This window comes from Eulemur rufifrons, chromosome 30, assembly GCF_041146395.1.
Source record: "Eulemur rufifrons isolate Redbay chromosome 30, OSU_ERuf_1, whole genome shotgun sequence".
Classification (NCBI taxonomy): Eukaryota; Metazoa; Chordata; class Mammalia; order Primates; family Lemuridae; genus Eulemur; species Eulemur rufifrons.
The window spans coordinates 139,732,457-139,744,630 of NC_091012.1; the positions used below are offsets into that span (position 1 = coordinate 139,732,457).

Sequence of the window (12,174 nt, forward strand, 5' to 3'; positions counted from 1 at the left end):
AGACTATGTTGTGTAGTACAAAGCATGCACTGTCATATATGAAGGTTGTGAATCTGTCCATTTCCTGTAAGAGAAAAAAACCCCAAGATCACTCTCAACATCTAAGCATAAAACAGCTTATGGATGGACTGTTTTTCGTACCTGGCTCTCATCTGCAACAGGACAATAAGAACAGCTATCTGATAGGAGTGCAGGGAAGATTAAATAGATGAACCCTCTTCCTGCCTATAACATCAGCATGCGGCCTTCCCTTTCCTCACCTTCAGTGAGACGGATGTGCCGTGGAAACGCACTTTGTCTCTGCTCCCGCTGCAACCGCGTGAACAGCCCTCCCTGCTACGAGCTCTAATGGATGGCCTGTCGGTCCTGCTTCCTCTCAGCAGTTACCAACCCGATGCATTTGCCTTGTCTGATAAAATCCCACCAGTGCCCTTTCCTGAATTATCTGAAGCTCTGGCTTTCCCCAACCTCTTCCTACAACACTTGTCGCCTGCACGCACATCAGCCTGAGAGGCACTAGACCACAGCACTCTTGAGCCCTGCCGCAGAATGTCCCTCGATTTTAACACGGAGACTATGCTTCGCATTAACCGCATGGTTTAAAGCCTAACTTTGAAAGAGCAGCGCAAAAAGAATCTCATGATTTAGTTGGAAATATTAAACACAAGTTACACGGCATTATTTCAAAGGTTGCTGAAAGAACTTGTCTTAAAAAGCTTGCATTATCTTTTAATCTTTTCCTAAGACTAAAACCTGATCAACAAACTAAAATATCACATTCACTGGCGTACTTTATGTAGGCACAGGCAACATTTTCAAAAGTATTTCAAATGCGATAAAGCTTAGAAGGAATTCGAAAAATATAAAAATATATTCAGTGGAAAATTGTGCCATTAAAATTACCATCATCCCTCAATATATGTGATACTTTTTGAAATCTATTATCCTCATAGAATCCACTAAAGCAGAATGCAATATTCCAAAAAGAACCTCAACATTTAAGTAATCGTTAAGTTGTTTGTCGTGCAAATTAACCAACTCTGCTTTTCCATTCACTTACACTATGATTGTAGAATCATTTATCCTCAATTCTGGGCCACGGTCTGTTGACAGTAGACCCCACTATAATTTTATCTTTCAGTTTATGCGATTCTCACCTTCTCATAGCTGACGCTCTTTAAAGAATGAGTGCATGGGGCTTCTATTTAAAACAGCACCAGTAAATCAGAGCATCTTTTTGAAAGGCAAAAAACTATCATAAAATGTGAGGATTATCTAGTGTGGCCAACCTCTTGTATTAGTCAAGGTAATTAACTCTAGCTGCTTTTATACGCACAACCTCTCAGTCTCACTGGCTTTAAAAAATACAAACAAAAAAACAAAGTTTACTTCTTGTTCAGGTCAGTCACCTGTAGGTCAGGCAGGTCTCTGGAGCTGCTCCAGGTGGTGACTCAGGGATCCGCCTCTCTTGCGCCCTCTTGTGGCATCACCGTACCTTGGGACTCCTCAGAGTTCTTACCTGGATGTTCCATATTAGTGAAAACAGGCAAAAGACACCTGCAGGGGATCATGCAGAGAACTTTTGGCTGGGCCTGAGTGAGTCACATGGTCCTAGCATAACTATAAGGGAAGTAGGAAAATATCATCTTGCCCAGTACTCATTAACATAAAACTGTACATTTAGGCATGGGACAGTTTCTATTCCAATTGTACTTACAATTTGACCCTGCCCACCAGGGAATATGCCATATCTTTGTAAATACGGTATTTTATTTAGTTGTGTACTGTTTGTTAAATTAGACAAATTTTGATAAGCAATTCAAAGTACATATTTATAAAAATATATTCATTGAAGATTTTGCCTTTAGAGAAACATCATCATCCGTATGTATAGATAATGTAGTTTGCAACCTTAGACATAATCAGTGAAGCAAATTTTATTTCCCAGACTTCAATAGGAAAGTGATTATGTTTGCTTACTGTGTAAAGTGTACATAAGGAATTATACAATTTGCTACTGTGGAGATGTGATGCATTTGCCAGGTAAGATAAACAGCAAAAAACCTTGAAAAATCATTCAGAGGAGTTGGACTTAATGAGTAGAACCACTTCTAGAAGAAGCCCCAAATTTAAGGGTCTCCTATATGGAGGCCTATTAAGTTTTTCTTAGAAAACTGATACTTAGTTACATGACAATGTTTCCTTTCCAGGAACATGTCAGTAGATTTTTAAGCTGCTACCATTGTAATTAGGAAAGCTGACATTTCCTTAATTAGAAAGGCTGCGCTCAACGTAGTATTTGACAGTGTTAAATATTGGTAAATTGCAATCACTCTATTCAGAGCCCATTACATAAAGAGATGGTATTAGGAAACATTCCCCAGTTAGTTCTCGCCACACAGACGTGGTTCATGGTGTTGGGAAACCAAGGACAGTCGGGGCCTCAGGAAGCACTAAAACCTCACACTCATGCTGTCCCGGCAGGTTTCCAGTTGTCATGGATGATGTTAAAGAAAAATTATTCAATGATGCTTGTTCAACTACAGTAAGGAAGACTGTATTCAGGACCATCTGGACAGATGTAGGGATGACAGAATCGGGGGCTGCAGCGGGGGAGAGAGATTGGGCTCAACACTGAATACCGCTCCACAAGGTGGGGGCACGGTTGGAAAATGACTAAGAGAGACAGCAGGGGTGAGGGGTTCCAGCTGAACTGACGTAACAGGATTCTAGCTGAAGCCAGCCCTGCGTGACCAGACATCCCCCAGGGGAGGCTGGAGGAGGACGAACCTGATCATACACCCAGGGTGACCAGATACTGAGGGTAAGGGGTTCTTGCTAAACTGACTTTAAGAGGATTCTTGTCAAAACTGGGTTTTACAACGAGGTGCACACGTGGGCCTTGGAGAAGGTTCAGGAGCCTGGCTAACGTTTGGCCAAGCAGAGACTCTCTGTCCATGGAGCCTGGGATGGGTGTGAGGTCCGAGAGATCAGACAGCTATGACTTAAGATGTTTGAGGGCACTTACACCACACGTCACATTCTCTGGGCACTAAAGAGAAAGCAGCAAGGCTTAGCTTTCATATCAGAAAGCCAGACGCCTGCACAAGTCGTATCTGCCGCCACGGGTCACGCAGCCTCTACCAGCTGCTCCACGGCCACTTTCTGCCTTTTTACTAAAGTGCTTGATTGAACAAGAGCCCATCCTAGTCCCAAAAGCGCGCCCTTCTCGCTCCTCCCTCTCACTGTTCCAGGAGTTTGTTCTGACGGTTCGGTTTCCCTAAGGAATCCAGCTGAGAAAGAGAGAACGGAGACAACAATATTTTGCCTATCAAAGTTCTGCAAGAAACATTAAGTTGTATTTTACGGCTGGGTTGGTACAAATTGCAACATGATCTCCAACCTTCAACGTTCATTTTTTTCCTCCTGATTTTAAAAGAAATTAAAACATTTTTGTGGACCTCTAGAAGGGCCTTAGAGAGTGTGCCCGATGAGGGGTAAGCTGGCTTTGCCCTGCCCTCTGATTGATTGATCTCTCATCCCTTTCGGCATGACTCAGCCCTTCTCTCGAGCTAAGAAGGGATGCGATGAATCTTTGCAGAACTGAAACTTGTGTTTTCCATTGCTTCAGATCATGCCCAAAGCCCAGTAAACATTCCACACGTTGTCGAATTGAATCGTGTTACAAAGGCACACAGCATTAGAGCACACAATATTTTTAATTGCCAAGAAAAATTTTATTTTAACTTTGCATTAACACATTCTAAGGAAACTTTTAACTTGATGTAATCATTTTGAAGATAGCATTTTCCAGACATGTGACAAATACTTCTGTTTTGTTTTGCTCCAGTTTTCACTGTATGCCCTTAGGGGAAATCTGAAAAGTCCGCTTTCTTTCTTGAATCTTGAGTCCTACAGATACGTGGATTTTAGTTTTGCTTTTCCTGCAGTTCCTGCCGAATTTGTAAAATGATGCCTATGTGTACATTACTAAACTGCTTAACTTTTAACATCTATGTAATGCTAAGGAATACAAGGATTTAAAAAAAAATTGTTTAAAACTTCAAAACCCACTAAGGTTTTGACACAGACTCCAGAGGTACTATCAATAGATGCTTTGAAAACAAGTAGCTGTGCCTCCCAGCTCCGTAAACACCCACCAGGCAGAGACAGCTGTGCCTTGAAGGTTTGTTGGGTTTCTCCTGGACAAAAGAATTCCAATTTCCTCTTATGCATTCCAGGCAAAAGTTTCAGATGGTAAATGGTTTGAAGTCTAAAATAACGATGGTCATTAGAAACAAACCTGATTTTCAAATGCCCTTCAAATGCCCCAAAATACAATGGTGATCTCAGTTATTTGGAGGCACTTTAAAGCTCAATACATTTGCATCTAGAGGTAAACTTCGTCCTTCATTTGCTAACATTTTACAGATTAGACAGCTAATTCTCCACACAAACAGGTGTTCATATAATCTACAAAGGCTCTTCAAGTTATTTAATCCTCCAATACACATTCCCGCATCATCAAGTATTTTCTGAAAGTCCACTTGCATTGAATGTGCTAACCTTTGAGTAAACATTGTCACCTTTAAGCATAAATTCATAATAGTGGCTTCAACTAGTTTTTGCATGATAATATCAGCAACAATCCTAACATCATCAATACGCGAGCACACTCTTTAACAAGAATATTTTCTAAAAAAAGATGTCAGATTTCCTCACTTCTAGAATGAGAGATCCACGTTAAACGGAAGACTCCTGTTTACCACTCCAGCTTTCCACTGTTCCAGGGTCGGGGTGGAGGTGGGGATCACTTCTTTTTTGTTGTTGTTTGTTTTTCAGGAAAGAAAAAGCAAAAATTAAAGTCTGAAATAGAACTTTAGGAGGAGCTGGGGAAACACTGTTGAATCCTGGCCATTCCCTGAGGCGGAGGGTAGCAGAGAGGAAACGCCAGCCAACTTGCAGAGAGCCCAGGACACACCTGCGTCCTCTCCAAGCCACCACACAGGGTCCAGCCATTTCATCCCCCTGCACTGGCTTGGGACTGAGTGAATGCCGAGTCAACAGGAGGTGCTTTTGTGGACAAGGCCACAAAAGGGGTGAATGGGCGAGCAGGTGGGCGTGTCATCTCCTGATACAAGAATTCAGTCGTATCGTTGGGGAATGTCTCATGTCTGAAGAAGTGGCTGCACGTCACATTCCACAGGGGGAAGGGTCTCTGCTCGGGACGGGCCGGTGGTTCAGACTCTGACACCGTCCCCGGCTGTACCACGATCAGCCACTCCCCTGTGTGACCGGTATGTATTTTCCCTCATCTACTGGGGTTTGCGGGAAATGGAATTAAAACAAAACTGTGCATCTCACTGTGGATGGAGGGCACAGATATTTCTCAGCCACAGGATAAAACTGCATAAAACACAAGAACTTGCCCTCACTGCTGCGTTGCCGCCACAAACTTGTGGGTAGAAGTGAAGATAATCGCGCTTGTGTGTGTAGGTCATGGACTGCTTGTGGGGGGCTTTTGTTCCTCCAGAAATATCACACGCATTTCCAGCCAGTGATTCTGAATGACGCCGGAAGAGATTTCCTCCCCAGTAGCATCCCCAAAGTGGCCTTCTAATTCAGAACTTCCATTTACCGAAAAAACAGTGGAACCCAAATATAATAGTACACGTTATGGAACGGTAATCAGTCCAGGAGAGATTTGTCTTGGGATTATTGTTAATGGAGGATTTCACAAAAAATTATTGTGCAAAAAAAATCTATTTGCGAGCCTCTACTTTTTCTTTTTTTTTTTTTACTTAATTACCGATAAGCCTCTATGTCCCTATTTTAAATATCTTCACCTTCTTGGAGAAAGAAAAATTGTGTGTGTGTGCGTGTATGTATGTGCATGTGTGTGTGTGTGTGTGTGTGTGTGTATATACATATATATAAATAAAAGTATATATGTGTACATCTATATATGATAAATAGCATTTAATATTTGTTCTAACTAATACCAATAATGACTAGTCTTCCAATAATCCAATCAGAATTTACCATGATCTATTCTTGGTAAAGAAGATGGCTCTTCATTCACTATAAAGTTGTATATGCTAAGATTTACTCGAGTTACCTTAAACTTGGCTATCTTCTGTATCATGCTGCTGGGGAGTCTTGGTGGTTACTGCGTAACTTCAGATCATGGAGCGAATGATGCCTTATACCACTGAACATACGTGTATGCTGAGGGGTGAGTGAAGGTTACCTTCTGCACCTCCCTGTCACCTGTCTGCACGGGTGTCGGAGGTGCTCAAGTGCACGCCCTTCTATGCCACTGCCAGGCGTGCAGGGACTCCGGCCAGGGAGGGCACAAGTCCACCATCTTCCTGTCTACACACTGCAGAACTTATTCCTCACCGCAACCCCCTAGCTGAGTAACTGTAGAGCCCTTGTTCAAGCCTTCCGGTGATAAAACAGAGAATCGGTCCAAACCCAAGCTGCGGACGGGGCTCCGTCACCCCGTGCACTCCCAGACGTGGCCCGCAAGCAGACGGCGGCGCGCCTGTCCACGCGCATGCGCCTGGCCCGCAGACACAGCTAGCGGCTCACTCTCGTTTCGTGTTTCTCTCTGTCGCACTGGCAGGTCAGGCCAGAGGAGGAGCAGCAGAGCTGCAGCCAGGGCTTCCACAGTTGGTTCCCCAGTGACAACTGGTTGGGGACCTCCGACAGGGTCCCCGTGTGGTCGTCCACAGCTGCCTGCATGACTTTGAGGATCTCATGGAACCGGGGCTCGGTGGCCGGGGTGAGTGGCTTTCTCTCGCCTGGATCTTTGGAAATGTCGAAGAGCAAAGGCGGGTCGTGCTGCGTAACGAATTTCCCGAAACAGAAGCACACGTGCGTGGAGAAGCACCCGTTGGAACCCGCGGGGTTGAACTTGGGGGTGAAGAAAAAGGCTTTCCAGATGGACGTGCCTGCGGTTTAAAAGGACGGGAATGGTGTTAGGTGTGGAGCGTCACTGTCGCGCCACTTGCCACAAATGAGACAGTGACACGGAAATTAAGCCGTCATGTGCTCTAAGAAGGCAAAGGCTTACCAAGCAGCAGGCATGACGCTGACGTGTACACGAGGGATTATCAAGCCACATGCAGGCACACACACAGCCAGTGGGGACAGTCTCAAGCGTGCGGGGACCTCAGTTAACAGTCTGTGTTCTCAGTTTTGAGACAGTCCAAAAATGCTGAATCAGGAATTAAATGAGGCTAGAAGTGAGGTGGGGACAGCAAATGGGGAACAGAGATGATCTTTTGCGGGGTGAAGGAGGTGTTCTAAAATTAAATAGTGGCCAGGGTTGCACAGCTCTACGAATTTACTAAAAATCTTTGAATCAGAATATCCCGGCATGCAAACTGTACCTTAATGAGCTGTTGGAAACTCCACAGTAGGTGAATTTATCCACACCAGATGGTTAGTTTTAAAAATGTAAGTTCTGGGTTCCGTTAAACCCCCAAATATTGAAATTTCTTGGAAAAACTGACTCACAAACAAATGAAAAATTAGGAAATAATTGAAGCATTTCCAGTTTCTTGGACAATGTTCTGATTTTCCGGGGAGCTGCTTGCTCTCACACACCCTCTGAGAGAGGTCTAAAAATGCTTCCTGGGTGTGAAAAACGTAGCGGGTAAAAGCAGAGAACGAAAATTCATGCACCAGTGAGAGTTAGGTGCAGAACGTGAGCGTCCTTGCAGCCTTTACACAAAACCAAAGAGACATTCCCACCAGGACGCGTTCCCAGACTTATGCGAGTGGCCCCGATCATCTGCACGGAGAATGACAGCGGCAACTTTGGTGATTATAGGACTTTGGTGATTGACTTGATCAAAATACACAATAAATTAGTGGGACCAGTTTAAACCAACAGCCACTGGTGTGAGTGCTGTCCCCAGATTGCCCCTGACCCCAGACAAGGTTATTCACGGGAAAAGCCAGCCTCTGTCTGGTTTGTGTTCAGAAGCAGCAGCTAGGAAGCACAGGGCAGGCAAGGTGAACATGTTCCAGATGGCTCTATTAAAGGGGATTCTTAATGAGGCGCCCGCAGACTGCAGCGTAGTTGATTCTGGGGGAAGCGGGACGTGACACCGCTTTGACTTTACATGAGCTTAGCGCGCTTGCCTTCTAGAGAGAAGGTCAGGCCGGCACGCAGACACGCTGGGCTGCAGGAAGAATTTCGGGACTTGGTCACCATCTCCAGCAGAGTTTTAAAAGGCAGGGGGTAACCTAAAGATTCCTTACATCCTTCCTCTCATCCTGCTTTCTTCCTGGGTACGAGAGATTTCCTTCAGAAGCCTTTTCCGAGGCAGGCCGACAGAGCCAGTCCTTTGCAGCCTCAGAATCCCCGGCCAGGGTCAGCGAGGGGACGTCTGCACAGAGAGAGGTGAGCCGGGAAGCCCCTTCCTGTTCTCCAACCCAGCGCTGCAAATCTGGAGGGCGTCTGACACTTGCCATTCGGGTCAAGCCTCAGCATGTTTCAAACCCCAAGAGAGTGCAGGCTCCTGGAATGAATTCATTCTAAGGGCCTATATTTTCCACTTGCTTTTGAAAGCCGCTCACACGCATGCTGCTATTACCACCCGCGTGCGATCTGCCCCGGATGGGCCCTGGAAGACGGAGGGGAGGCCCAGGCCCCGGCCCGCAGGCCCGCTCATCTGGGAGCGGCGGCGTTGCTAAGGAGTTTGGGACGAAGGCTTCATTTTTCTAAAAGATTATTTAGCACGCTCTGAGGTTGCTTGCCTTTTCATCCTCTACTTTGAATTTTTAAAAACTTTTCATAAAAGGACAGATTGCTTAGTCTCTGTGCTGTTTCTTGGGACCACTTTGAATTTTCTCCAACGAGAGAAACGGAACTGTGTTTTTTTATCGTATGCCGGCCTGCAAGAGTCCCTACCTCGGGAGCTTGTTCTGTTGCTCATTAGGAACCCAGGAACCGACATCTCCAAAACAGTCATTTCAAAGGGGAAGAGCAAATCTCAGTCGCTTCATAAAATAGGAGGCACCTGGCCCCACATTATATTTTTTTGGGGGGCGGGGATAGAGTCTCGCTCTGTTGCTGGGGCTAGAGTGCCGTGGCATCAGCCTAACTCACAGCAACCTCAAACTCCCGGGCTTAAGCGATCCTCCTGTCTCAGCCTCCCGAGTAGCTGGCACTACAGGCATGTGCCACCATGCCCGGCTAATTTTTTCTCTATATTTTTAGTTGTCCAGATAATTTCTTTCTATTTTTTAGTAGAGACAGGGGTCTCACTCTTGCTCAGGCTGGTCTCGAACTCCTGACCTCGAGCAATCCTCCTGCCTCGGCTTCCCAGAGTGCTAGGATTACAGGCGTGAGCCACTGCGCCCGGCCCACGTTATATTTTTAATGGGCATATTTAGTCCTTTGTTCCAAAATTATTTTGATAGCTTATTACCTCCTGGATATCCTCATATACTAGAAAAATGTTGAATTAAAAAACATGTTTTTTTCATGACTGTATTTTTAAAATGCTTGTCTACTGGGCAATGTGAGGACTCTGAGAAAGTCTGCCTCTCTCTCACCACTGCAATAGACGAATACTGTCACCACCACAGGAACTTAGACTCGTGGACAGCTGAGATCCAATGACCTAGGGAAGGAAGTCTTAAATTTTATATAAAGAATGCAGGGAAAATAAGGCGGACAGCATTTTTTGTTGTTGTTGTTAAAGTACTCTCAGTAGTGATGAGGACAGTAATTCTACTGAGGTTTAAAAAATGCTCCCAAAAGTTAAGAGAACTAGGATTGTCACAATTGTCACAATTCATGGTCAATAACATATGATAGCCAGAGTAATGTGACATCAACCTCCCTAAAACACAATGCTTTAGAAACCACCACCCACCCGGTGAAACACATTTTTATGCAAAATTACCACTAAAAAAAATGTGACTCAACTCATGAGGGAAGACAAGTTATCGTCATTTGACAAAAAGGCAAATAGAATTTAAGTGAGAGAAGATTTATGCCCAAGCAGGATCTAGACTCTGCATCTTTCACGTATAATCCTAAGGCAGTTATGTTATTAAAACTAAAATGAGCTACAAATGAAGTTAAATAAAGAGGTCTCATAGTTCTCTGGTTGGGTGGCCAGGAAGCCCTCAAAATGAACAGACACGGTCCCCAAGAATAAAAAGAGAGAGGGTGCAAAGCTGTTGCACCTTTGAAAAGACAGGAGCTGAAACTTCAAACTAGTTCTGAGGTCCATGCTGCTGGTTTGGTTAAGGGCTTAACTCCAGGCATCAACACTGGAGGCTGAAATCCCACCGCTGCGATTTCCTGGCTATGTGATGCTGGACACAGATGCTCTCACCTCTCTGCAGCCCCGTCTGCTCCTCTGTTAGACGAGGATAATAATAGCTCCTGCCTGGTGGCAATGCTTTGAGGATCCAACATTCCTTCCTACACGCGATGCTCTCAGAGGGCTGCCGGGTCTGGAGCAAAGGCTGCCCGAGTGAGCTGCTGCCAATTTATGCACAAAGCACACTGGTTTCCGCCTGCCCTTGAATCTGTTGCTACTATAACACGTGTCTTAAGACATTCTTTTCACCCCAGCTAAGGATCATGAAAGAATATGGAAAACTAAGTTTAAATGGCTTCCACACACGGGCTCTCAACGTATCACTCAGATTTAGACTTCCCTTGATGAATGTTGTTCGACTGGTAGCCTTGGCGAGGCTGATTTGCATGCCTGGAGGATTACATGTATATATCATATGAAGCGCACCCAGATATTTTGGGTCTTGAATCTTGGCAATGTTTCCGGCTCTCTCGCCATCTTGGAGTTCTTCGAGACCGTTTCAAATACTGCGCTACTTTTCTGCTGGGAGGGACCCACACCTGAGGGATCGTAGTTTTGCTCTCTCGGTAATGTTGACATCATCTACTGAACTGATGTCTTCACACCTTCTCCTCAAAAATCATTCAACACATTCCTCTATCCTCAGACAGCCACCCTACACCAACTGCCCAAATCTTCTCTCAGACCCAAAGGTCTTATGATGTGTCTGCACCTGGAGCCACTATGGGGTCACCTGTGTCTTGTAACTCAAGTCACACAAACTACCCAAAAGCAGCTTGGCCCCAGGCCCTCTCTCTGACCCCCAAGGCTCATTCCTGCCCGTTCATAATAACCCCACATTCTCAACTATTCACCCCTGGGCTAAGTGTTACAGATCGAGTTCTGCCTGCTGCCTGTGGCTGGCTGCACTGGAACTCGAGATGCAGAAGCAGTGAGGAGGAGGAGTTGAGGGAGGAGGAAGCAGCTCAGGTCGCTGCGAGCACCTGCTGCACAGCCAGGCAGGTTGAGAGCAACCCTAGCTTTCCCCAGTGAGGCCTGAGTATTTGGGGACAAAATACTCCCTTCCACGAAGCCTCAGTATCTGCATCTGAGGGACAGGAATATGTTAAATATAACCTGGTATAAAGCGGGTGCGTGACATACATGAGACTGTTCCTTCGCCTCCCCTGCCCGGCCTGTGTATGTGGAAAGTCCCCCAGCCTTCAAGGCCCTGCCGCATCCTCCTCCGCAAGCCCGTCCGAGTTCCCAGCTGGAAGTTGCTGGTGTCCCCTCTGTTCCTTTTGCCGCTTTGCACCTTGAGGTCCCCAGTTCTCTTGCTGGATTATTTCCTGTCTAAGAATCGTACCTCCCACATCTCAGAAGTGCACAGTACCTAGTGCCTTACATATAATAGGTGGCCAAAAAAACTGTTGCATACTTTAAAACATGAAGGGGTTAATGGCCATTAGCTGAAGGTTGTGAAAGAGAGGAGAGAGGCTGGCTGTCATCCTGAGATCTGGCGTGGGCAGACAACAAGCCCAGTGCGTTCCGGCATCTCTCCTCGGGGGCTTCCCAGAACATCCTGGCTAAGAACACGCTGTGGCCTCCAGCTCAAAGGACTGACAGGTGACTTGGCGATACCGGAGAACGGCGTCTGGCCACAGCAGGTCACCGAGCGTGGCAGTCAGAGAGCTTGGAAGGGCGTTTGCTGTGGGACTCTTGGTGTCACAAAGCGGGCAGTCATCAGGAATTCGTGTGGCCAGCACGAACCGCGCCTTCCGAAAAGAATGCTCGTGGGGAGGCATGAAAAGTGCGCGTGAGGGCAGCCGGGAGGGTGCGAGCA

The 12,174-nt window shown here is 45.9% G+C and overlaps 1 protein-coding gene across 1 annotated transcript in view; it reads right to left on the minus strand.

The window, feature by feature from the left end:
- Nucleotides 1-6,146: 6,146 nt before the first annotated feature.
- The window catches only part of STS (steroid sulfatase), a 149,322-nt gene continuing 143,294 nt past the window's right edge, over nucleotides 6,147-12,174 (minus strand). The window contains exon 10 of the mRNA XM_069464093.1: nucleotides 6,147-6,956. Within this exon, the coding sequence (XP_069320194.1) occupies nucleotides 6,583-6,956 (374 nt within the window). The 3' untranslated portion in view covers nucleotides 6,147-6,582. The remainder of the gene's footprint in view (nucleotides 6,957-12,174) is intronic.